The 27,038-nt window shown below is 44.1% G+C and overlaps 1 protein-coding gene across 2 annotated transcripts; it reads left to right on the forward strand.

The window, feature by feature from the left end:
- Positions 1–1,176: 1,176 nt before the first annotated feature.
- Positions 1,177–26,940, forward strand: MGST3 (microsomal glutathione S-transferase 3). 2 transcript variants are annotated; one of them, XM_010373367.2, is made up of 6 exons: positions 1,177–1,280; positions 21,151–21,274; positions 22,327–22,400; positions 23,292–23,349; positions 25,602–25,674; positions 26,686–26,940. In XM_010373367.2, exons 2-6 carry the CDS (start codon positions 21,158–21,160, stop codon positions 26,820–26,822), a joined length of 459 nt encoding a protein of 152 aa, XP_010371669.1. In that variant the 5' UTR covers positions 1,177–1,280; positions 21,151–21,157; the 3' UTR covers positions 26,823–26,940. The 2 variants fall into 2 exon arrangements, with proteins under 2 accessions (XP_010371669.1, XP_030792100.1); XM_030936240.1 differs by lacking the exon at positions 1,177–1,280 and adding an exon at positions 14,096–14,174.
- Positions 26,941–27,038: the final 98 nt, after the last annotated feature.

A 27,038-nucleotide genomic window follows, 5' to 3' on the forward strand; every position in this document is an offset into this window, starting at 1 on the left:
ATTTAAGAAGAAAGTATGAGAATGGTTGGAAATTGCTGAAACAGCAACAGTAAAGATTTAATGAGCTCTCAAAGTACTTCTAGATGTGCAAATATGACAATCCAATACAAAGAAACACACACACAACCTAGAGCCTTCAAAAATCTAGATTTCTGCCTTTCCACACCTTAACTTGGAATTATTCGGGTGGGTTCCTAAGCACACTCTCTTGGAGGTGAGGAATCCTCCAAAGAGGAGATAGGGGAGGCCCAGGTGTGGCAATCTTCGGAAGGATGAGGGATGTCCAGAGGAGAGGTGGCGGGAGGGAGCACTTCAGACTCGCGGAAACTGGAACCGTGCCTTCTGCAGTTCCTTCGGCTTTTCCGGCATTTAGAAGCAAGTTCTACCTCTTCAGCCCGACTGTATCTGCACGTCTCACCCAAGACCAAGACCCCTACCCCTCCTCCCCCGGCCTCGAGCCCCGCCCCGGACGCTGGACCCAAGGGCGTAACGGGGGCACGTGTTCACATCAAAGGTCTGGTTCGCGAAGGCAGAGACTCCATGTGCCGCAGAAAAAAACTCCACGGACAATTGGGAGACTCCCTTTAAAAAAACAAAACTCCGGGACCACGCTACTCCGCGCGCAGGGGGCGTGGGTACGGCCCACCACGCGGGCAGGGCGCGGTGCCAGCTCTCGGCAAAACTAACAATATCTGTTAGGCCCTAAACAAAAAGGCCCTAACACCGCTACATCCATTCACGTCGGGAGTGTTGCAACCTGGGACACCCAGCGTCTCCCACGCCCCAGCTACGCGCCTCCAGGACACACCAATTGGGGCGCGGCTACTTTCGCGCACGCGCCATACATGGCCGTGCTTCGCTCTTACCGCAGAGAGCCTAAAACCGCTACGGTGGCTCTGCTGGGGATAAATTATTCACGTCCCACTGTTGTGCAAACCCAATCCGGGAGGTATGACCTGGCTGGGACACTGTAGGAAGACGGCCACGAAGGCACTGGGGGTAGTAGATATATGTATTTGAGAATAGGAGGAGTAAATCTCTGGGCCACTATGAGCAGGAAGAAAATGCAACCTCCACCTCCCAACCAGTGGCCCGAAGTGAGCAATTTAGAGAGCGCGCGCGCCAGCGCTGGGAGCCCCGCCTTGGGGGCGTGGCCGCGCGCTGACCGGCTGGGGCGGGACCTGCTTCTGGCCCCATCTAGCGCCGCCCCAGGCGAGGGCGCCGCACCCACACTGCGCTGCGCAGTTTTGTTCTGCACCAGCCGTTCGAAGGTGATCCAGGTGAGTGCTAGCACCTGCGGGCAGCCGCGAGCACCCGGCCGCCGGGGGTGTTTCAGCCTTTGCGCAGGGCACTCCCATTTCAGCCTCTCCGAGCTGAATAGAGACCCACTGTCTCTAACCTCCCTCCACCCTTATCAGTAGATTAGCGATCTGAATTTCCAACCCCTTTGCTCTCCTCTTGCCTTGCATCTTCTCCCTGGTGGAGTGGGTTGGGAGCTTTTAAGCGAGGCCCGACCTATTTATCTGTAACTCAGGAAAATTCTCAAGGTCAACCCTTCCTCAATTCTTTCCTTTCCTCTCCCCGGGCTGTGCAGTCTGGGGGCCCCTTCTTTCTGCCTTCCGGAGACCACCCGACCTTGCCCTCTGCTGCTCCGGCGCAGAGGATAAGCGAGCGGAACACTGCAGGGGGAGTGGTTGTGCAGGCCTGATCAGTAACACTGGTTTCAAAAGTGGCCTGTGAGCGCTGCACCCGCTGCGGATGGGGATGTGTTACTAGGGACGGTCGGGAGAGCCTCTGAGGGAATTGTGTTTGTTTTCCTCCTGCCTCTTAGAATCGTTTGTCCATTTGTATTGGAAAGGGGGTCATCTCCTACCGCTGACTTAGAGCAAGAGACGCCTCTGGGCGGGTGGGGGACTCTTCAGGTTCTTCCTTGGATTTCAGAAAATGCCCCTCCTTATCTGGGTTGGCAGCACGCAGCCGCAGGGCTACAGTGGTGGGGCAGTTGCAGGGCGGTGGAAGGCGCTGGAGACTCCTTAGTGAGTCATTCCCCGAAGTTGTGGCTTCTGCTGATACTTTCCTTGAGAGTCACGAGTTTATAAGCTACATTGTAGCGTCGGGGGCAAGTGAATGTGGGAAAGGAAGTAAAGGAAAAGCAGAGATTAGGATGGGTAGGAGAGGCAGGGTTTGAACTTCAATTCCTTCACTGGGGACAGGAGGTGCCCTGGAGGGGAAGGTGCTTCTGGCTCTGCAGATATGTGCTGTGGGCCTAGGTGTGGTCCTGCGGAATTGCTGCAGATTTTAGATTGCTCGCGGGTAGGAGCTGCAGCCAGGGCTTCTCTTGGGAAATCTGTAGATCACCTGGAGCCTGCAATCTTGGGTGGCACCCAAGGTTATTGGCCAGAGTTACTGGCTGTGTTTTATTTCAGTGAATTCAGAGAGCACCTTGAGTCAGATCAAGAATGTTTATTCTCCTAGGAGATGAATTTAAGGAGTTAAAACTAATATATAAAATAGAAACAAATACTTTCATCCCTGGGAAGACTTTCCGTTAAGCTTCCCTCCTGACTCAATGTTACGGAAATAGAAAACTTTGTCAAGTGATTTTTTTTTCAACCAATGTTACTATATATAAATCGGCAGGGAGACTGTCGCCAACCACAGAAACTGCGCTACAGGGGCCTCCTTAGATTAAGGAACAAAACTGGAGAAGGGCAGCCTTCCCCTTTATTTAGATTTCCTCCTGTTGGCTTAGAGTTCTGAAAAGACACAATCCTGGAAGAGAACCTACCTCCTCGTCTGGAGGTTAGCACTGAGAAGGAACGTACAGGAAAGAAGGGCTGTTTGTACCCACTATTCAGAGAAAAGCTGAAAAACCCCTGGAGCAGTCTGGAATGAGGTGGATGTCAAATCAATCTGTCAAAAGCAATTTAGTGCCTACTGCACAACTATCTGTATTCAAACATATTGTGCCCTATGTTTATACTCAAATCTTCTGAATCTATGTTTAGAACACCGTTACCGACCACAATTGATCGTGAACCATTTAGCATTTTAAAGCAATATTTGTTTCGAAGAATATACTGCTACTGTTTTTGCAACTCAATTTATTAATGCTACTGTAAGCTTACCATCTTCCTGAACAAAAAGAATTTAGCAGTTAGCAGCAGGTAGATTATCGCTATGTAAAATAAAATTCCTGAGTTTCCCTCACTCTCTCTTACAGTACTTACCTACCTACCTGTGTCTGAGGAGAAACACTAATTAGGCAACAGGAAAATTGTGCTATCTTTCAAATGCATTTGCAAATGCCTTTAAGGATTTTATTCTTTAGAATCATAGATCTTGCTGTTATCCTCTGACTTCCTTCTAGCATTGATCTGTTCATTAACTGGAACTTGCGTTCTAAGATTTAGTTGTCTTATTCCACCCTTTAAAAATAAGTGAAATTTTGTTTTATAAATAAATAAATAAGCAAGCGATGTGAGCGGTTGTACCACAGCTTCATTCTAAGTGTAGACAGGCCTGAAAAGGTCGAACCCCTGTTTCAGGCAAAAGCCAGCAGCCTAGGTGGTTCCTTCCTTTGGAGTGGTCGGTACCCTAACAGGCATTCAGCAGCTGCTACAAATTAACTACAGTCTGCCTGCATTTCTTGTAATAGAAAATTACCAAGTGGTGTCAGTGTGACTCATTCGAGATGTTTTTTTCCTTCTGGAAGTCATAGCTTAGTTTCTCAATGACTCTTGGTTCCTGTGTAATGCCAGTTAAGGGACAGCTATATGGGAATCATGATATATAAATGAAGTGCCAGTTTCTGTGTTACTTTGCTCTTGCAAACCTATATGCCTGAAAGGTTGGAGGAGGTTTTTTCCTTCCTGTCATCTCTACTTCTTTTGTCATACTGCGGTGCTGACACTCATTAAAAAGAAAATGTTCCTTGTTTGTACCTTTCCCAAAGTTTATTTATTTATTTTTCCTCTTTCCAATTAGAAACATCTCAGGCTTTAATCAGTGGCAAAATTGAAGTTAATTATTTGCTCTCTCTTCCTGTTAATGTATTTTGTACTCAGGAGAGGGTCTGGGGAGGTAGAAATGTTTCAGAAGATGTCAGGTGTGGTCAAGCATGCTTTTCAACCTCATTGAGAGACAATGTAGCAAAAGGCTGAGAGCACAAATGAACCAGACTGCTTGGGGGTGTGGGGATCTGGCTGTACTCTGTGTTCACTGTGTGACCTTGGGCAGGTCACTTCACCTTTCTGGTACTGAGTTTCTTCATCTGCAAAATGGGAGTAATATCATAGGGATGCTGTGAGGATCTAAATGAGTTAATATTGATGAACTGCTTACAACAGGGTTTGCCCCATACTAAATAATGTGTGCATGGTGGTAATAAGTAATAATAATTGATTTCTCGTACCTTTCTTCCTTGAGTCTATATCACTACCCTTCAGACACACTGGACTCCTTTCTCTTCTTCATACAAGTCAAACCTTTTTCTGTCTCCAAGTCTCTGCTATTGCTGTTTTCTTTACCTGTGTTCTCTCTCACATAGCACTTTATCCTCTTCAGATCCTTTATCACAATGTTACCCTCATGTTTTATGGTCCTCCTGTGTTTTTGTCTTCCCTGACCACATGCTCACTGGCGTTCTCAATCATGCACTCTCTCTCTCTCCCTCTCTCCCTGCCTCCCTCCCTCCCTCCCACTTTCAACTGTGTGTTCTAGAGACTCAGGACCTTCCTTCTCAGTCTTGATCATCCTCTTAGTAGCCCTGCCCCTTGAGTGGTACATGGCATTTAGTAAAGGATGAATAAGGGAAGGAATCATTCTGAGAAAATACTGAAGATGATAGCTATGGACTTGAGGCAAGCATCCCATTTATGTAAAATGCTTTGTCCTACATTGAATTTATCATGTCAGCTTCATTTAATGCATTATGAGATGTTGTCTTTATTTTTCTTTCTGTATCCCATGGCTTCTCCCCATTCCCCTCCCTGCCCTCTGAAGTTGCTGCCTGCAGACCATGGGAAACATCCAGTGGACTGTCCCTGGGATCACATCTCTTGGGAAGCTCAGCTCCAAAGGGTCTGGCAAACCAGGGCTTATAGGTTAGGTGTCTCCCATAGAACCTTCTGTGTCAAGAATCTGGGAAAGTTTGTCCTCACACCTGCAGGGGAACCTGGGATTTATTCTGTCTTGTTATAAATCTGGTATTCTTAGATTCCTGAAGAACAGAATTACCAGTTTTTTTCTCAGAGGAGATTTCAGTTCCATTCAAGCATGTGTGTTTAGTGCCTTATTACACAGAAGGCACACTGCAGAGAAGAAGAAAGCAGGTAATTTGCTTATTTGGCTTTAACAGAGTTTTAACAGAGTTTGTATGAGTGCAAGCTTGTGCTCTGTAACCAAGAACCATTCACTGGAACTTGAGCGTCCTGCTGATCTTCCCTCCCCCACTCCCAGCCAGTGCAGCCATGTATTAAGCAATTGTTTTCAGTACCAACAGTTTACCAAAGTGTTGGACTAAAAATGACATCTGAAACTTAAATATTTTATATGGTCAAACTATGGCTATTTAACTATGCAGTTGAATATATTTGGATTATAACACATTTATTTCTTAAAGGGACAGATCTTCCATCCACCTAACATAGAGTTAGCTTCCACTCTCCAAATATTCCATCAGCAACATTGATGAATATTGAAGACCATGGACTGTGAGGTACTGAGAAAGACCCACTCTATGACTTGCTTGCTGCTATTTGCCTCACTTGAACCAGTAATCAAGTGCTGGATAAATAATATGATTTCTGTTCAAGTTTTTTTTAGCCCTTAGGGAACAATCTACTGAATATGCGATGCAATTGTGGGGGGATAGTTACTTTTCATCACCTAGGTTTCTATTCCTTCTTTTAAGTGTAATCTGGCTGTCATGTGAAGGTTTGATGCTGAAACAGATTTTAGCATCTGTCTAATGCAGAAGTGGACTGGAACTAGCATTCTGAAAATGTAGTCTGAACCCAAAGAAATCCCATGACTCTCCTTTTCTCTCCTGTCATAGAAACAGATCATTACATTTTTAAAGTCTGTGTGTGTGTGTGTGTGTGTGTGTTGTCATTTTGAGGTGGGGTTTCACCATGTTGCCCAGGCTAGTCTCAAACTCCTGGGCTGAAGCAGTCCTCCCACCTGAGCCTGCCAAGTAGCTGGGATTACAGGCATGCACTACTGCACCCAGCTTAAGTTTTACTTTGTTTCTAATAGACATATAATATTGGACATATTCATGAGGTACAGTGTGATGTTTTAGCATGTATATATATTGTGTAATGATCAAGAGGATTGCTTTTATGGGCCAGGCATGGTGGCTCATGCCTGTAATCCCAGCTCTTTGAGAAGCCAAGGTGGGTGGATCACCTAAGGTCAGGAGTTCGAGAGCAGTCTGGTCAACGTGGTAAAAACCCATCTCTGCTAAAAATACAAAAATTAACCGGGGCATGGTAGCACACACCTGTAGTTCCAGCTACTTGGGAGGCTAAGGCAGGAGAATCATTTGAACCTGGGAGGCAGAGGTTTCACTGAGTTGAGGTGGCACCACTGCACTCCAGCCTGGGCAACAGAGTGAGACTATGTCTCAAAAAAAAAAAAAAAAAAAAAAGTTTTCATGTTACTTGCCTCTAGGCTCTTTAATTTCTCCACTGAGCATTGTATGAGCTCCATTGAGCATTGTGTGGAGGGTCAGCTGCCCTGGCTGGAGATCATTTTGAGGCCTGTTCCTTCGTGGAAACATCTGGATGCAGAAGTTGGGCTGGACAACTAGCCAGGGGAGCTTTAAGTGAGCCAAGTGGACCCTCAGTACCACCTCAGAGTGTTCCAAGCTACCGTCTGGTGTTTGGGACTCAGGGAAGTCCATTTGGTATGATCAGACTAGCCCTTTATGTGACCATCCTTGTGTGTTACTCTCATCAAAATGTTGATTTTTGCTATGTAAGGAAGATTGGAATAGCACAGGCAGCCAAATAAGGATTTGAATGAAACACTGGAGAATGGCTTCAAGTTAATCTGTGAATGCTTTGTCATTTTCCCATCCCTGGATACATTAAAAAGAAAAAAAAAAGAGCAGTTGAGAAATTGCAGTACAATTTGAGGAGAGCAATATCATACACAGAAGTAGGGACTACCATTGTCGAAGGTGGATTTTATTTATTTGGGAGCAAAGAGAGAGAGCTGAGAGACATAATCTTCTCTCCCTTAAGAATCTCATTGTCATTTATTAAAATAAAAGGTAGTGTCACTTCATGGCTCAGAAGTGGTAAATTATTTGAGGCAAGTACCCAAATCCATAAAACGTGCCTTTTGTTTGTGGAATACTGATTGTATGCTGGGGAATTTCTGATGGGCAGCCAAGAGGAATTTGGAGAGTAGTGAAGGAAAACTTCACCCCAGGAGTGTTCTATTGGATGCAGTTCAGGAAGCTTTCTGGGTAAGCCTTGTAACCAAAGGAACCCTGCCCCAGTAAGATACGGCAAATGGTGGCAGAAGCAAGAATTAGAGAAAAGGTTGAGCAAAGTTTTGGTATTAGAATAGCTATGTTCCCAGGAAACTCTGTCAGTAAAATTTCTAGAGCTAAGTATCTTAGCCAGATGTCATAATGAACCCCTGTGTTGCTAACTCAAATGCTGGAATGGAGCATATGTTTTAGGAGTTAGACCAACACTGCCTCATCTTAAGCCCAAGTTTGAGCACTCCTAAACTGAAACTTCAAGAGTGTGTTGTAGCTTACTTAAAACCCATTGGGCGTCTGCGGACTCTGGCTACACTGAAAAGTTTTTGCCCTGAGTGCTATTCTACCACCCACAGACCTCGGGGCCCTGCTGCTTACCAGGGCATATTAGTTTCCTAATCTACCCCTGAAAACCCACCATGGGCTGCCCCCCATGTCTTATACCCTGCTTGCTTCAAAATACTATTCCTACTTCTCTTCCCCTAACTTGATAATGTCCTCCAAAACAATCATGTTTGGCAAGTAATACAATGATAAATTTAAAAGTTACAAATAGAAGTGCTGCTGTGTTTTTAAAACATTATAGGGCCAGGAACAGTGGCTCATGCCTATTATCCCAGCACTTTGGGAGGCTGAGGCAGGCAAATTGCTTGAGCTCAGTTCGAGACCAGCCTAGCCAACATAGTGAAACCCCGTCTGTACTAAAAATACAAAAAATTAGCTGGGCATGGTGGCACACACCTGTAATTTCAAGCTACTTTGAGGCAGGAGGATTGCTTGAGTCCATAGGTCAAGTCTGTAGTGAGCCCTGATTGTGCCACTTCCACTCCAGCCCAGATGACAGAGGGGGACCCTGTCTCAAAACACAAAACAAAAACCCAGCCAGGCACAGTGGCTCATGCCTGTAATCGCAGCACTTTGGGAGGCCAAGGAGCGTGGATCACCTGAGGTCAGGAGTTCAAGACCAGCCTGGCCAACATGGCGAAACCCCATCTCTACTAAAATACAAAAATTAGCTGGACGTGGTGGTGCATGCCTGTAATCTCAGCTACTTGGGAGGCTGAGGCAGGAGAATCACTTGAACCCGGGAGGTGGAGGTTGCAGTGAGCCAAGATCGTGCCACTGCACTCCAGCCTGTGGGACAGAGAGATAATCTGTCTCAAAAAAACCAAAACAAAACAAAACAAAAAAAACCCACATTATAGAAATAAATTAGGTTTCTAAAGTATTCTTAAAAGGGGCATCTGTGGAAACCAGCCACTAATAACATACTTAAAGGTGAAAGATGAATACTTACGCCTAAGCTGAGGAACAAGGCAAGGATGTTGGCACTTGACACTGGTATTCGACATTGCATTGCCCCAACCTGGGCAATCAGTCAAGAAAAAAAAATAAAAGACATCCACATTGGAAAGGAAGAAGTAAAACTGTCTCTCTTTGCAGATGGTATGATCCTATATGTAAAGTATTCCAAAGATAGTGGATCTGTCTCTCCCTCCCCTGTGCTTTTGTGCCCTGACTCTTTCTCTCCCTTTGCTCCGAGAGTAGAAGCCCAGGGTGCAGCAGGATTCAATTGCCTTCCATTGAACGTTGCGGAGGGCTTACCCCTCAGTGCTTCCCATGCTGGGGGAAGAGGTGATTTAACTTCTGAGTAAGGGACAAACACAGCAGTGTGTTAGTTGCAAAAAGTATGGACACTGGCATCAGTCTGCCTGCATTCAGACCCCAGCTGTGCACTCATCAGCTGTGGGACCTTAGGCAAATTGTTGACCTTCTCTTTGCCTCAGTTTCCTCATCTGTAGAATGGGGATGATAATAGTAACTACTGGCCGGGCGCGGTGGCTCAAGCCTGTAATCCCAGCACTTTGGGAGGCCAAGACGGGCAGATCACGAGGTCAGGAGATCGAGACCATCCTGGCTAACACTGTGAAACCCCGTCTCTACTAAAAAATACAAAAAAACTAGCCGGGCAAGGTGGCGGGTGCCTGTAGTCCCAGCTACTCCGGAGGCTGAGGCAGGAGAATGGCATGAACCCGGGAGGCGGAGCTTGCAGTGAGCTGAGATCCGGCCACTGCACTCCAGCCCCGGTGACAGAGTGAGACTCCGTCTCAAAAAAAAAAAAAAAAAATAGTAACTACCATATGGGATTGTGTAAGGATGGAAAGCGTTAATTTATCTAAACTCTATTACAGTGCCTGCCGTAAAAGAAGCACTCTAGGCCTGGCACCGTAGCCCATGCCTGTAATCCCAGCACTTTGGGAGGCTGAGGCAGGTGGACTGCTTGAGGTCAGGAGTTCGAGACCAGCCTGGCCAATATGGCAAAACCCCGTCTCTATTAAAAATACAAAAATTAGCCAGGTGTAGTGACATGAGCCTGTGATCTCAGCTACTCCGGAGGTTGAGGCATGAGAATTGCTTGAACCCAGGAGGCAGAGGCTGCAGTGAGGTGAGATCGTGCCCCTGCACACCAGCCTGGGTGACAGAGTGAGACCCTGTCTCAAAAAAAAAAAAAAAAAAAAGGAAAAACAAAAAAGCAGCACTCTATGGGTACCAGGTCTTATAGTTAGGTGTTACATATGTAGCAGTGATATTTTCAGTTTTGCTATTTCTGCCAGATGGCATGAAAAATTCCTTGAGAAGTTGGTTAGAAGTCCCACTGATTCATTAAATAGGCCTTTCATTTAAAGTCATGTTTCTGATCATTCAGAAGTTGAGGTGTGCCTGATCCATGGTGTTAGAAGTGATGATCCTAGAGAGGTCATTCTGTAGCATAATGAGCATTACTTGAAAGATGGAGAACCTGGAACTCTGACTTAAATATTTGACTATGGGAAAATCTGATCTGCTGAGTGACCATGACCATGAAGTGAGATCTGGGAACCCAGTGGTGGTCACAGGATAGAGACTCTGAAGATACTGAGCTGGCTTACATACTTGCTTTGTTGTCTCGAGCCTCTGTTAAAGCTGAAAGAAGAAATCAGTCTTCTGCTGTGCACACTGTTAGTGTGTAATTGTGAAGAGCTTAGCTGGAGTTTGCTCTTCACAACAGCCTCTGATCTCATCGCCCCATTCTGCTCTCAGGGTGGTACAGAAGGAGCACCTCAGGAGCCTCCAAAGATAGTGGTAGAATATTAGACCACCAAGAGAAAACTATGACTGTGGTTTTGAATCAGATAGAGTCACCACCTCCTGCAGATTTTGTTTTTGCTCAGAACAGTGGTTCTTAAAATGTGGTCCTTGACCAGCATCATCAGCATCACCTAGGAACTAGTTAGATACGAAAATACTCAGGCCCCACCTAACATGACTGAACCAGAAACTCTGGGACCGAGGTATGGTTTAACAAACTCTCCAGGTGATTTTAATGCCACTGAAGTTGAGAACCGCTGATCTAGGATATAGAACAGCAGCACTCTATTGAGTTTCTGTCTTCATGCAAGTTGCTATAAAAAACATAAGCAGGCCGGGCGCAGTGGCTCACGCCTGTAATACCAGCACTTTGGGAGTCCGAGACGGGTGGATCACGAGGTCAGGAGATTGAGACCATCCTGGCGAGCACACGGTGAAACCCCGTCTCTACTAAAAAAATACAAAAAACTAGCCGGGCGAGGTGGCGGGCGCCTGTAGTCCCAGATACTCGGGAGGCTGAGGCAGGAGAATGGCCTAAACCCGGGAGGCGGAGCTTGCAGTGAGCCGAGATCCGGCCACTGCACTCCAGCCTGGGCGACAGAGCGAGACTCTGTCTCAAAAAACAAACAAACAAACAAAAAAAAAAACATAAGCAAGGAGACATGCTCTCTGTACTCAAAGAGCACATAGCCTATTTGGAGAGGTATACTATATTCACTGCCACACAAAGGACGCCTTCCCAGCTGGGATCCTGATGGAACAGCCCTGCCCAGTCTCTATGCCATTGCCGTGTGTTTTCCCCAGAAGAGTTCCCACTCTTGGCCAGGTGCCTGTAATCCTAGCACTTTGGGAGGCTGAGGCGGGTGGATCACCTGAGGTCAGGAGTTCGAGACCAGCCTGGCCTATATAGTGAAACCCCCATCTCTACTAAAAATACAAAAATTAGCCAGGCGTGTTGGTGGGCGCCTATAATCTCTGCTACTCGGGAGGCTGAGGAAGGAAAATCACTTGAACCCAGGGGGCAGAGGTTGCAGTGAGCCAAGATCGTGCCACTTCACTCCAGCCTGGGCAAAAGGGCAAAACTTTGTCTCAAAACAAAAAAAGAATTCCTGGCCGGGCGCGTTGGCTCATCCCTGTAATCCCAGCACTTTGGGAGGCCGAGGCGGGTGGATCACGAGGTCAGGAGTTCAAGACCAGCCTGGCCAAGATGGTGAAACCCCATCTCTACTAAAAATACAAAAAAATTAGCCGGGCATGGTGGCACACGCCTGTAATCCCAGCTACTCCGGAGGCTGAGGCAGAGAATTGCCTTAAACCTGGAGGGGCGGAGGTTGCAGAGAGCCAAGATCACGCCACTACACTCCAGCCTGGGCGACAGAGTGAGATTCCGTCTCAAAAAAAAAAAAAAAAAAAAAAGAATTCCTACTCTCTGAAGCTGTTTTTTGTTTGCATGTTTGTTGTCAGTCTCCTGTCATCATTCGAAGGTCAGGGCCTTGAGGGCAGGACCCTTTCTTGTTCACTGCTGCATCCCCACCCCTCAGCAGTTCCTGGCATAGATAGCAAGTGCTTTATTATATGTTCTGGTTGAACAAATGAATTAAGTGTTCTTTGATTCATTATGCTGTCTATGGTAGGAAACTCTATTTTGCAATCTAATTAGACCAGCCTTTTGCCAAATTTGAATTATTTTAAACAAAATCAGAACAAATGTGTAAGGGTATACAACTGATTTGTAGAAAAACCAGTATCTCCTCATTTAGGAACTGTTACATACAAGTGGACAGACATGTACACTTACCAGTATTTATTTCTTCATATTTGGACCAACATTTATTATTTATACCAGGTACATATCTAGTTTATCTAATTTAATTCTGCAAACCACACTGTGATATAAGTGGGTAGTATTTTCCCTGTTTTGTAGAGAAATTAGATACATCCTAAAGCTTGCAGAGGCGATGTATGAGTACAGGTCTGTCTGACTCCTCAATTCCTCCTATCTCTAGTCTTGTAGATTTCCCAAGGAAAAGATGAATCATAAAACAGTATTGAAGTCCACTAGGAGTAAAAACATTTAGGATCTCTACTCTTAAATAAGTGACAAAAACTTTCTAATTAAAAAAATAGATAATTCAAATTCCTTTTAAACCTTTAATGTTCTATTGACTGATCTATTTTGACTTAAGATTGCCAACAAACAGTTAACTAGGAGTGGCTACCTCTGTAATTGCTAATAAGGAAAGTAAGAAACTCTTTCATCCGATTTCTGTCTTTCCCTGCCCATTTATTTTGTTGTTGTTTATGTGTTATACCTAGTTTGTGATCATTGCTAGGTAGGGAAAAATCTGGAATTGGGTACTTGTTTACTTATTTGCCTGTGTCCCCTGCTAGAAAATGAGTGTCATAAAGAACCAACCTCTGGCTGTTCCCTGTTCGTCTCCAGCACTAGCCCAGTGAGTGGCACATAGTGGGCACTCAGTAACCCTGAATAAGTAAATGAATGCACAGTCACCCTCATGCAGTGCTTAGCAGTGTCTGGCTGCAGCAAGGGTTTGAATGACTGCAGTTTCTGGATGTCCATAGTCAGTGCTAAAATCCTGCTTCCTTCTGGCTGCGTCTGCCTTTCACATAATAGTATATATTTTGACATGGCTGGCTGCTGAGGGTTCAGAAAAGGAGGATATATGTGGTTCTAAGCTTTGCTATTTTAAAATGGCAGTTATAAATTATAAAATGTATATTCATTATCATTTAGCCAAACACCTCCATTGAGCAGGTCAAGGGCAGTTAACCAAACATTAACATATGTAACGTAACATAATATATAACATTTACTGAGTCCTTCCTATATGTCAGGCATCATGATGAATGTTTATAGACAGTATGTCCATCTAGTCCTTTCACCAACCTTTCAAGGTTATATTATTATCTCCATTTAACAAGTGAGGAAACTGAGGCTGCTGAAAGGTGTTGAGTAATATTCCCAAGGACACTTAGTTAGGAAATATGAGAACTAGGTTCTGAATGCAGACAATTTGATTCCAAAACTGTATTCAACTGCAAAGCTGTCTCATGAACTGCACTTAGCAGATAAGTGGCGGAACTCAAGCCAGAAGTCAGGTCTGATCTTTCGGTTCCATCATTCCATACTGCATGTTCCTCTGTCTTCTCAATGAATAATTATTGTCAAGCCACTCTTTATATAATTTTTTAAAATATGTATTTGCTCATTTTGAAAATTACAGAAAATTACAAAGAAAATCTATAATCTAGCCATCTAGAAATAACTATGCTTATGATTTTTAAACTTTCTTAATTTTTTTCCATTATTAAGAAAACCAAGATTATTCTACATAGACTTTTATTTTCTTTTTTCCCCACTTAACCTGCTGTATATTGAGCCTGTTTTAACCTCTTTAATATTTGTACACACCACTTTTAACAGTTGTATAATGTTCTATTTAACAGGTATATTATTTATTTACCTGGCCCTCTATTATTGGACATACGTAGTATTTCTGGTTTTGCCATCATAAATATTGCTGAAGTAAGTATCTTTGAGCCAAATTTGTTTGCATTTCTGATTGTTACCTCAGGATAGATTTCTAGTAGGATTAATGAGCCGAAGAATATGAATATTAAAAAGAATATTACTGGCCAAGTGCTGTGGCTCATGCTTGTATTCCCAGCATTTTGGGAGGCTGAGATGGGAGGATCACTTGAGCCCAGGAGTTTGAGACCAGCCTAAGCAACATAGGAAGATCCTATCTCTTAAAAAAAAAAAAAAAAAGAAAAGAAAAAAGTATATAGGCTGGGCCTGATGGCTCACATCTGTAATCCCAGCACTTTGAGAGGCTGAGGCAGCCATTATCACTTGAGGCCAGGAGTTTGAGACCAGCCTGGGCAACACGGCAAAACCTCCATCTCCACTAAAAAATAAAAAAATTAGCCAGGTGTAGTGGCAGGTGCCTGTGATCCCAACTATTTAGGAGGATAAGGCATGAGAATTGATTGAATCTGGGAGACAGAGATTGCAGTTAGCTGAGATTGCGCCACTGCACTCCAGCCTGGGCGACACAGCGAAACTGTCTCAAAATAAATAAATAAAATTAAAAAACAATTTAAAAATACGGAAATTAGCTGGGCATGTCAATGTGTGCCTGTAGCTCCAGCTACTTGGGAGGCTGAGTTGGGAGGATCACCTGAGCCCAGAAGATCAAGGCTGCAGTGAGCTGTGATAGCACCACCACACTCCAGCCTTGGCAACACAGACCCTATCTTTAAAAAAAAAAAAAAAATTACCTATTTCCAGGCTATCCTCTAGATGGTTCTATCTTATACTTCCCTCAACAGTGTAGAAGAGGAAAGCTCGGTACTTTTAACTACAGTTATGTGTTCACTCATGATGGAGATATGTTCTGAGAAATGTGTTAGGTGATTTTGTCATTGTGGGAACATCGTACAGTGTATTCACACAGACCTAGACAGCATAACCTACTACACACCCAGGCTATATAGTATAGCCTATTGCTCCTAGGCTGCAAACCTGTAATGTTGCTGTACTGAATACCATAGGCAATTGTAACATAGTGGTATGGATTTGTTTGTCTAAACATATCTAAAAACTTAGAAAAGATCCAGTAACAATATGGTATAAAAGACAAAAAATGGTACACCTGTAGAAGGCACTTACCATGAATGGAGCCTGCAAGACTGGAAGTTGCTCTGGATGAGTCAGTGAGTGAGTGTTGAGTGTGAAGGCCTAGGGCAGTTCTGTACACTACTGCAGACCTTGCGTACACTGTATACTTAGGCTACACTACCTTCATTTTTTAATAGTTTTTTCTTCCATAAGTTAACCTTAGCTTACTGAAGCTTTTTTATTATAATTTTTAAACTTTCGAATCTTTTGTGACAACACTTAGCTTAAAACACAAACACATTGTAACTGCATAAAAATTGTTTCTTTGTTTTTTGTTTTGTTTTGTTTTTTCCTTGAGATGAGTCTCGCTGCGTCTCCCAGGCTGGAGTGCAGTGGTGCAGTCTCGGCTCACTGCAACCTCCACCTCCCGGATTCAAGCAATTGTCCTGCCTCAGCCTCCCAAGTAGCTGGGATTACAGGCGCTCACCACCTCGCCTGGCTAATTTTTTTATATTTTTAGTAGAGACGGGGTTTCACCATGTAGGCCAGGCTGGTTTTGAACTCCTGACCTCAAGTGATCTGCCCGCCCTGGCCTCCCAAAGTGCTAGGATTACAGGCATGAGCCACCATGCCTGGCCAAAAATTGTTTCTTCATATCCTTATTCTATAAGATTTTTTTTCTATGTTTTAAATACTTTTTTTATTTTTAAAGAAGCAACACCATTCAGTTCAGAACACCTGTACTGACTTTGAGCTGATGGCCTCTGTAGATTTCTAATTGGAAGTGAAATTTTTTCTATTTTTAAAACTTTTTATTTCACAGTTACTTTTTAAGCTTTTTTTGTTAAAAATTAAGACACAAACACACACATTAGCCTAGGCCTATACAGGGTCAGGATCATCAGTATCCGTCTTCTGCCTCCACATCTTGCCCAGTGGAAGGTCACATGGACATACCTGCCATGTGTGGAGCTGTCCTCTCCTATGGTAACAAGGCCTTCTGGAATGCCTCAGGGAGGACCTGCCTGCACCTGTTTTACAGTTAACATTTTTTTTTTTTAATAAGTAGAAGGAATAGACTATAATGCTAAAAAGCATAATATAGTAACTACATAAACCAGTAACTGTCATTTATGATCATTATCAAGTATTAAGTGCTGTACATAATTATACGTGCTATACTTTTATATGACTGGCAGCGCAGTAGGTTTGTTTACACCAGCATCACCACAAACATGTGAATGATGCAGTGTACTATGATGTTACAATGGCACAGTGGCTATGATGTCACTAAGCAATAGGAATTTTTTAGCTCCATTACAGTCTTACGGGGCCATTGTTAAATATGCAGTCCATCACTGAAACCCATGGCTGTGTGTGGTAGAAGGTTTTAGTTCATAAATACTAATTTATACTGCTGCTTTATGACTAATCCAGGAAACTGCATAATGATTAACAAATGCTACAATATAACCAAGTGAATTGCAAAGTCATCTACACCTGTATTAAAGTTCAGCTCAGAAAGGACTATTGGACTGTGTCTCTAGCACTGTGTAGAAGAGAAAGTCAAGGGCAAAGTTCCCACTCTCAAGAACCGTATCTTGTTAGGTCCATAAAAGGGTTTCTGGTGACACAGAGCAGATATATAATCAGCAAAATGTAATGTACAGTTCAAATGAGTGCTCATGCCAGAGATTAGTGGGGTGCCAGCTATCAGTTCTTCCACCCTGTCCCTGGAAGCAATCTGCTACCTCTGGGGCTGGCACAACCCAGGGTGTGGCTGCAGCTGCCTAGGGTGTGGCCACTGTGAACTGAGCTGCATCCCCTTTCTGGTGCACACCCACACACACGAAAGCTACTCTCTAAGGAATGGGAATATCTGCCTGTTCGCCTTGGTATCTTCAGAAAATAATGATTTAGCAAATGATAGTTTTTTTGAATGTTGATTTAATTAAGCTGATTCTTTCCTTGAAAGAGAAGATTTAACACTTTTTCACTCCATAAATGCAACATAGTTGCATTTATGTTTTCAGCAACTATGACAGAGTTTTCTCTGTGTTCTGAATTCCTCTTTCTTAAGATTTCTCTTTCTAGATTAGTAGTCATAAACCAGTCTTTCTTAAATACATTCAGTTTCTTCCGTGGTTTCAACAGATACTTTTGAGGGAAGAAACGGAAACTTAAATTGGTTAGGTGCGTATTTTATACCAGACACTGTGCCAGATGATAGAGATGATCTCAGGTGTGTGTTCAGGGGAGGGGGCGTGTGGTGGTGGTCGTTCTGAAAGACACCTGGAGTTGCAGCTCAAATCATTTATTCCGTAAGTATCTATGAGCGTACACACTGTGCTTGGCATGGAAGATGCAGACAAACATGGTCCTGCTTTTTTAAGTGAAGGTTGTTATGGCGTATAAAGCAGGACACCTCACTTGGTAGGAGTGCAAGGCAGTGTCAGGGAGGGCCGTTCTGCTGCCCTTCACGCAGGCAGCTTTTCAGGCATTGCTCCTGCACCTATGCAGATGTGTCTGTGGCTCATGCGGGGGCCCCTCAGGGAGAATAGGCACACTGCTGCCCCAGGCACTTACACTGTCCCTGTGACTGAGTATGCATCCTCTGCAAACCATTGCTGTAGCTGGGTACCCTTACTGTGAATTCATTGCCTTTCCAAGGTCCTAACTGTTCCTGGCTCTGCTTGTCCTCATCCAGATTCATACGCCATACATACCTTAACAAAGTCTGAGGAGAGTAACTTTCACTAGGGTGCAAATGCCCATCAGGTTTAACCTCACAGATTGCATTTATACTTTAAAAGAGGAGCTCAGTAGTAAATATTAATTTCTAATTGTAGATTCTAACTGTAGATTGTAGAGCAGTTGCTTTGCTGTGACAGAGACATCTATGCAAGAGGCACTTCTCTATCTTGCCACCTACCTACCTTAACCTCTTAAAATTAAGAAAAATAGAAGTCAGTGACTAAGCCACCAAATTTGAATGTGTTGCCTGGGCTAGCTGGAGTGTTTTGGGGGAGAATTCTAAAACCTGCTCTGGTCTTAGCTCTGCCCTCATTTAATGAGCCTCTATTTCCTTTTCTATAAAGTGGAGCAAATAGGATTTTTGTGAAGAGTAAAAGTGAGCTGAAAAGTGCTGGGCTGACACAAGGTAGCCCTGCACGTAGCCAGGGAGCCCAGCATCCTGTCCAAAGACTAGAGTCTGAAAGTTGACTTTATTGATTTGCAAACTTTGACTAAAGCAAATACGCTTAACTTTATTGTCCTTACATTTTATTGCTTCTGACAGAGGCACCTTTTTTTTTAAGGCAGGGTCTTGCTCTATTGCCCCATGCTGCAGTGCAGTGGTGCAGTCATAGCTAACTGCAGCCTCAGCCTCCTGGGCTCAGGCGATCCTCCCACCTCAGCCTCCTGAGTAGACATGAGAGTCTCCCTGTGTGGCCCAGGCTGGTCTCAAATTCCTGGCCTCAAGTGTTCCTTCCACCTTGGCCTCCCAAATTGTTGGGATTACAGGTGTGATCCACCGTGCCCAGGTGGCAGCTTTATTTTAAATGACCTGTTTGCCCCAAATGTGTTGAATTTAAGGATAGGCTGCAGGTTCAGTCATTTTTATTTATTTTCAAAGAGGTGTTCGGAATTCACACTCTGTATTTCTTTTACTAACTACTGTGACTTCCTCCTTATGCTGACTTTCTACACTTGGGAAGAGAATGTGGGCAAGGAAGCTTGGAAGGAAGCTAGAGACTCTTTGCTCTGTGCAGCTGCACAGACAGGCCAGGATCTGCTGACCTGTGGAGCCAGCCCGCAGTGTGTGCCCCCAGCCCTCGGAGGAGCAGCAGGCCTGTCTCAGAGAGCAGCTCAGAGTGAAGACTGTAGAAGGGGAAAACTGATGAGAATTATTGTGAACCATGGTGGGGAGGAGAGGTTTTTAGAAGTTAGGCCTGTTAGGCTGGGTGCGGTGGCTCACGCCTGTAATCCCAGCATTTTGGGAGGCCGAGGTGGGTGGATCATCTGAACTCAGGAGTTCGAGAATAGCCTGGCCAACATGGCGAAACCCCGTCTCTACTAAAAATACAAAAATTAGCTGGGTGTGGTGGCGCATGTCTGTAATCCCAGCTATTCGGGAGGCTGAGGCAGGAGAATCACTTGAATTCGGGAGATGGCGGTTGCAGTGAGTTGAGATCATGCCACTGCACTCCAGCCTGGGCGACAAGAGCGAAATTCTATCTCAAAACAAACAAAAAAAAGTAAGTTAGGCCTATTTTGCTGAGCTAAGAGACACTTACTTTTAATGAACTGAGCTGCATGCCTACCCCAAATTCTGTTTTAAGGAAGATGCTCTGACCACAGTGTCAGTTTGGCTCTAAATTTTCAAGTGATACTGAAAGGGAATATTGGAACCAAATGAATCCGAATGAGGGTCCCAGGTCTGTCACTGTCTGTTTTACACCTTGGAAACGTTACTTAACCTCTTTTGAAAATAAGGATTTACCATCTTGTTGGTTGGTTTGTTAGGACGATTTGATACATTCCAGAGCAGGGTAACCCTCCTAAGTTAAAAGCAGGGATTGAAGCCAGGCAGATACCAGGGATGGAAATTTTAGAGCTGAAGGCAGAACACACACCGGAGCTGCTGGTTCGTGGAGGCCTTGCCCACCATAGGCAGCCCATGAGCGATCCCTTGAAACATGCTCGCCGCTCCTTTGGGCCCTGTCATGCTCTGGCCCTTCTTCCATCTGGTGGTCAGAGCTCAAAGCAGTTGGAGGGGCAGCACCAATTTACCATGGCATTGTTTTCACTCCCACCTGCCAAGTTCTGTTCTTGCCGCCCAGTCCCTTTCTTTCTTTCTCTCCTTTCCTCCAGGGGCAGGACAATAACTTAGCTGAAAATGCTGAACAATGGGAAATGAGCTGGGATTAGCTTTTTCTCCATTTTACCATGAAACATTTCAAACATACAGAAAAGTTGAAAGAATCGGACATTGACTGTCCGTATAGCTAACACCTAGAATCTACAACTGATACTTTGCTGTATTGATTTGCATCATCCTTTTAAAATGCATTTCAAAATAAGTTGTAGCCATCAGAATTCTACATGGGGCTAGTTTTGAAGTGATGATTTGTTGGGCAATCTGAGTTCTTAGGAGCTGCCCAAAGCCTCATAGGCTCAGGAGCCATGCTCTGCTTTCAAAGTACTCAGCCTGGGCCTTCCCCTACCTGTGTGAGATGTCTGCTGCTGCACCTGCACATGCCCCAGGGTTAAAGGGAGGCCTTGGGGATCCTGCCCTCACAGTGTCCCCCATGCCTGAAGGCAAAAAACTTGGAATCACTTATGTATATACTATTTTGGATGCTTGATTTCTTGCTTGCTTTCTCTCTCTCTCCCCCGCCCCGCCCTCTTCCCCTTCCCTCTCTCTCTCTCCCCTCTCTTTCCTTCTCCATCTCTCTTCCCCACCAAGCCCTGCTCCCCTCACTCCCTCTCTCCCCCTCCCAATGTACACTTTAGCATTTTACCATGTTAAATATTTTTTCAATAATGTGATTTTTGTTGGCTATATTATTCTACAGCAATGATTACTGCAGTGATGTAGATAAATCTCATAATGTTGATCAGAATCTCCCAGGCACAAAAGAGAAAAAAAGATACATGATTGTATACTTTTCTGTGTATAGACTGCATAGTTGAGTAATTTTTAAATTATTTTATATGGTACTGTCTCTGATAACTTCTTAGAAACATCAGATTGACTCATACCTTTTTTTGGTCTGTATTTATACATTTCCCATTAATAAAGCATCTTGCTCCCTAAGGCTTCACACCATGAAATAACCACAGTGCTGGGGGCTGTCCCAACATGTTCTTTCTTCCACAGACGCAAGATGGCTGTCCTCTCTAAGGAATATGGTTTTGTGCTTCTAACTGGTGCTGCCAGCTTTATAATGGTGGGCCACCTAGCCATCAATGTTTCCAAGGCCCGCAAGAAGTACAAAGTGGAGGTAAGTGGGAACACAAGCTGGTACCCTTGTAGGTTTGTCTGGGGGCCACAGGCTTAGCCAAGAACTTGTTTTCAGCCATGGAGGGAGAGGCAAGGAGTTAGTTGTGAAAAGTAGCAGTTTCAGGACTATATCTATTAGCGATTCTGCTTCTTCGTGGTGGGAAGGAGGCAAGAAATATGGGGCCCTGCTAGGGAGCAGTTTCCATCTTGTTTGACTTTGTCTCTTCTGTAGAAAGACCAGGTATGCTGGGATTCCAAGAGTACACTTTTGGCTGGAGCTATTTGCTAGGAAGAGAGTTACTGTATTTTCTACAGTGGGTTAAATAGCAACATTGTTTCATGGTGTGCCACTTTAAAAATGATGTGGTAAGATGATTTTCCTGTTTTCCAAGTAGAAAAGAGGTATGTGGTGTTGAGATTAGCCTGCACTTAGACATAGGAAGGTGGTCTATTAAATACTTCCTTTAGTTTTAGGTGATCTACAAGGGATAATTACTAAGGTTGTCCCTGGTGAGCAATTTTCAATGTCTGTTTCTGTTTAGCACCTTCATAATTAAACTCCCTTACTAGAGCTTCTTTTAAGTTTTTATATTTAGTTTCCTCTTTTTTTTTTCCTTCCAATGGACACTTCCATTAAGATTCTCACACACTCAATTTCTGTTCTTCTATTAAGGGAAATCTTAAAAGGATGTGGTATTTGATGACTCTTAGGAAGGCTCTATTTCCCTACGGTATCTTTGTAATGCATCTGAAATCCACCATTGATGCTTAACGTCAATGAAAAGCAGAGTTTGGCACAAAGCTGCCTCTTTCCCTTGTGCAACTACAGCGCAGACATACATTCTTATTCCTGGATATTTAATAGAAACATTGAATCTGCGTCTGAGAATTGAGACCCTTGTCACTGTAAATATTTAAGCAGAAATTGAATGGTCATCTATCAAGGGTGTGAAAGAAGATACTTTGGAATATATTATTTTTAAGGTTGATTTTAACTTTCAACACTGAATGCTACTCTTGACCATCTAATCAGTTTGTGCTTTGTTGTGACAGTATCCTACCATGTACAGCACGGACCCTGAAAATGGGCACCTCTTCAACTGCATTCAGCGAGCCCACCAGAACACGTGAGTGTCAGCCCTGCCGGGCACCAAAGACATCTGCAGAGTGGGTGTTTTCTGTCTAACACCTCAGCCCTTAGTGCGCTGTATCTGCTGAGTCATAGTGACGGTGATAATCATGAGCACCTCATTAAGTCTTCAAAAATTATGTATGTGAACACATTGACTATCAAGCGAACTGAAGAGTGGTTGGAATGGTGGAATTTCTGGATATTCTTTTCAAAAAGTGTCTTCATGGTTGCATTACCTACTACAGTTTTTCAGCATGACCCATCTAAACTGATGTTGACTCTCCTATGGCTAGGGAGTAAAGAGGTTTTGAATGCTGTAAGGAAATCCACTCTGACTCACCAGGACCTTCCACTTCCATTGGTTACATGTGAGGTCCTTTTACTCAGCGTGTTCCAAGTGACCTCTAATCCCATGCGGAGCAAAGGAGGGTGGATGTTAGTGACCAGGTCTTCTCCCTGCAGTCAATGTTTATTTTTACCCCCAAGCTTCTAACTTGGCAAGGAAGATGTAAAGATTCATAGTGCTGGCCGGGTGAGGTGGGCTCACATCTGTAATCCCAGCACTTTGGGAGGCTGAGGTGGGTGGATCACTTGAGGTCAGGAGTTGGAGACCAGCTTGGCCAGCATGGCAAAACCCCATCTCTACAAAACTTAGCCAGACATGGTGGCAGGCACTTGTAATCCCAGCTACTCAGGAAGCTGAGGCACGAGAATCACTTGAACCCGGGAGGCGGAGGTTGCAGTGAGCCGAGATTGCACCACTGCACTCCAGCCTGGGCGACAGAGAGACTCTAAGAAAAGAAAAAAAAAAAAAAAAAGATTCATAATTCTACACAGGCATACTTAAAAAGGGCACTTTTTAAAAGTTTCTTTCTGTCAATTCCAGGTTGGAAGTGTATCCTCCCTTCTTATTTTTTCTAGCTGTTGGAGGTGTTTACCACCCGGTAAGTTTTCCAGGAGGTGTTCATCTATTTGGATGTAGTTCACTGAGCTGTTATCAGGGACAGGAGGAGGAAATAAACATGTAATGAATATCTTCAGTGTCTAGGCACCGTATATTTAAAAGGATTTTATTCAGTTATTTCTTACAGAGTTCTTTAAAGTAGGTGGGATTTTCCTCATATTTTACAGATAAGGAAAAGCCTCTCAGATACTATTTAAACTTCACGAGGTCAAATAGCTACAGAGTAGAAGGATTAGAATTTGAACCCAGGTCTGTCTGGTTCTGAGTTTCATGTCTATAAGAGTTCATTTGTTGTATTAATTCATTCACACAGCAAACTTTCACTCACCACCTGGGGTAAAGTAGTGATCAAAGCAGACGAAGACCCCTGGTTTCATAGAGCTTGCATTTTTGTTGTAGGGGATGGGGTGGTCACAGACAAAAAGCAAAACCTAAGTAAATGACATCATGTGTTAGGAGGTGGTAAGTGCAGAGAAGAAAACAAAGCAGCAGAGGTGGAAAGGGGGTGTGGAGTGGGATAATTTTGAATAGGGTGGTCAGGGAGGGGGGCTTTGCTGAGATGATAGTTAAGCAAGTGTAAAAGGAGGTGAGGGAGCAGGTGCTGCATGTGTCTCCCAACCTCCAGCCAGAAGACAAGCAAGGCCTGAGGCAGGCACCTGTCTGGTTTGTTTGGTGAGCAGTGAGAAGCCAGTGGAGCCAGGAGAGGGTCAGCAACAGAGGGCAGAGGGGTGATGAGGCAGATCACCAGGGCCTTGCAGGCCTCTGCAGTATAGATAGGCCTGTGGGCTGGAGATGTAGTCTGCACTTAAACATATCTAAATAAAGCACGTTTATCTGCCTCTAATTAATTGTCATTTGGGTCTTGGACAGAAGTGTTCCCTTTTCCGAGGCCAGATTATCTCCTGAAATTGAGTCCTGATCAGAGTGGTGGCCCTTCAGACTTCTGGTTCTAAGCCTTGCCTAACCATCTGGTCCATACCTGAATGCCTTGTACTTTTGTTAAAAAGCTGCCAGAATGGCACATCTACTGCTCATGACCTTGAAGGCCTGCATTTTTTTTTCAAAGAAACATCTACTGCTCTTGTATCTCTTAGGAAAGAGTATCTTTCTGGTGCCTCTCAAGACCCCCATTCCTAGCAAGTGACTAGACTAGCTGATCTGAATAGCCCAGGTCTCTAGATTAGGCCTCATTTGGTGTCCCCACTCCATCCCCATTCCTGTCTCACATCCCTGGACCCCATTCCTTGTGGGTAGTTCTGAAAAATAAGAGCTAGTCTGGGGACAAGCACCTAACAATTGTTCCTAGGTTGCCAGTCATTAGGCAACATTATAGTAAAGAAAGGCCCCGCAGAGGTTAGAGCTGCTAAATCGTGACTTGAGGGACTGGCGTTTGTTTTCATTTGCTTCACCCTCCTGTTGATATTTAACGTTACCCAAAATCAACTCAAACAAAAACCCCGATGCAGTAACCTTATCCCTCCCAGTAGCACTGCTGAGTGGGAAAGACACTGGGGAAGGCGGCCTTCTCACACGCTCTCTTCTGTGTTCTCTTCTTGCTTTTCTTAACCAAAGAAGTCACCCCAGCATGGCAGCCAAAGGGATGGATTTTTCATCTAAGTTTTTATTCTCTCTTCTCAAGGGCACTGGGAACAGGGAGACTTTTCTCTCGAAGACCATGTATTCTGGGGTTCACAATACAAGAAGCTCTCTCCCTCTTTCTAGTGGAGCTACACCCCTAGTGTAGCCTGCAGAACCACCTGCACCCATCCCTGCCAGTGACTGACTTTACATAGAACAGCAGCTGAGTCTTCAGTCAGTCTCATGCTCAGAGGCCCATTGGAGAAAACGGCATTTCGCCTCGTCCTGACTTTGGGCCAGTTCCCTTTTCTGGCTTGCCCTGAGACCGCCTGGCCCACATGTCCTTCTCTTGCTGTAGCACAAGTTCCCCAAGATGTCCAGGGCAAGTGGGGGGATTCCTTCCATCCCACCTGTCTAGGAGAAGGCCAGTACTCATCTCTGAGGTCCACAAGCCAAGCCATTCATAGAAGAATCACAGATATTTTATTTTCCTGACTGAAACTAAGTTAATTCTACCTAGTTTGGGTGGGGAGTGGTTGGCCAAACCATGAAATTACTAACTTTTTGCTAACGTATTGTGTAATCAACCCTAGATGTTAATAAAGGTTTGCTTGTTTGTTTCATGCAAATACTAATGTAGCCCTTTTTTCTTAGCGTATAGCTTCTGGCCTGGGCTTGGCCTGGATTGTTGGACGAGTTCTTTATGCTTATGGCTATTACACAGGAGGTTAGTATATATTGATATTTGCCAAGGAAACAAATTTTAAATTTTAAATCCTATGCTGGCCAGGCACAGTGGCTTACACCTGTAATCCCAGCACTTTGGGAGGCCAAGGCAGGCAGATTGTTTGGGCTCAGGAGTTGGATACCAGCCTCTGCAACATGGTGAAACCCTGTCTCTACAAAAAATACAAAAATTAGCCGGATCTGGTGGTGCACACCTGTAGTCCCAGCTATTTGGGAGACTGAGGTGGGATGATTGCTTCAGCCCAGAAGTTTCAGGCTGCTGTGAGCCATGATTACACTACTATACTCCAGCCTGGGAGACACAGCAAGATCCTATCTCAAAAAAATAAAATAAAATCTTATGCTACTGTATTTTTCTTCTTGGGAATTCGAGAAAAGGGGAAGTTACTTGATATTTAGGTAAAAGGTCTGTTTTCTTTTTATTAATCTTTCAATTGTAACAAAACTTACTTTTATTGAGCATTTTCTATGTGCCAACCACTATAAGAACTTTGCATATGTTATTTAACCTTACAACAATTCTGTAATATAGATACTGTATTTTACAAATTAGGAAACTGGGACTCAGCATGATTAAAGCTGTAGGTCACAGAGCTACTAAGCATAAACTAGTAAACTAGGAATCAAATCCATGCAGTTCAACTCCAGAGCCTCACCATTACTATACCTGCTATATCTGAGTAAGGAGGAGGAAAAGCCATTTTTGGCCGTATTTCTTTGAAACAGAGGGAACTCCTTCCAAAGGTCCTGGAGCAAAGTTGCTGTAATTATTATCCCATAATTTTCTAAGATCCAGGCAATACTACTGTGGCACATTACTTGGCATGTGGTATCTGACGTGCCAACAGCTTCAGGCTAAAGAGTTAGTTAACCTCCTAAGGCCAGTTTGTCTAATGTACAACCTCAGATGCCATGACAGAATGACTTGCGAATGTTGAAAGCATCGTAATTCTGGAGCACTCCTGGTAACTTGTTCTTTCTTCTTTTTCAGAACCCAGCAAGCGTAGTCGAGGAGCCCTGGGGTCCATCGCCCTCCTGGGCTTGGTGGGCACAACCGTGTACTCTGCTTTCCAGCATCTTGGTTGGGTTAAAAGTGGCTTGGGCAGTGGATCCAAATGCTGCCATTAAAGAGTTTTAGGGGTTTAAAAACTCTCATTCATTTTAAATGACTTACCTTTATTTCCAGTTACATTTTTTTTTTCTAAATATAATAAAAACTTACCTGGCGTCAGCCTCATACCTAAAATTCCTGACTCTTACCACTCATTTCCGTTTGAGTCTGTATCTGAAATCAGTAGCTAGTTCTACTAGATGAGAGAGGAGCCACAAGTAGTGTGCCCTCTC

Source organism: Rhinopithecus roxellana, chromosome 8, assembly GCF_007565055.1.
Source record: "Rhinopithecus roxellana isolate Shanxi Qingling chromosome 8, ASM756505v1, whole genome shotgun sequence".
NCBI lineage: Eukaryota > Metazoa > Chordata > Mammalia > Primates > Cercopithecidae > Rhinopithecus > Rhinopithecus roxellana.

What these genes read in the sequence shown, in the direction of transcription:
- MGST3 (XM_010373367.2), top strand. Translation starts at nt 21,158, where the DNA reads ATGGCTGTCCTCTCTAAGGAATATGGTTTTGTGCTTCTAACTGGTGCT. An exon ending in GCAAGAAGTACAAAGTGGAG is followed by an intron (nt 21,275 to 22,326) that starts GTAAGTGGGAAC and finishes TTGTTGTGACAG; the next exon opens with TATCCTACCATGTACAGCAC. An exon ending in TTATGGCTATTACACAGGAG is followed by an intron (nt 25,675 to 26,685) that starts GTTAGTATATAT and finishes CTTCTTTTTCAG; the next exon opens with AACCCAGCAAGCGTAGTCGA.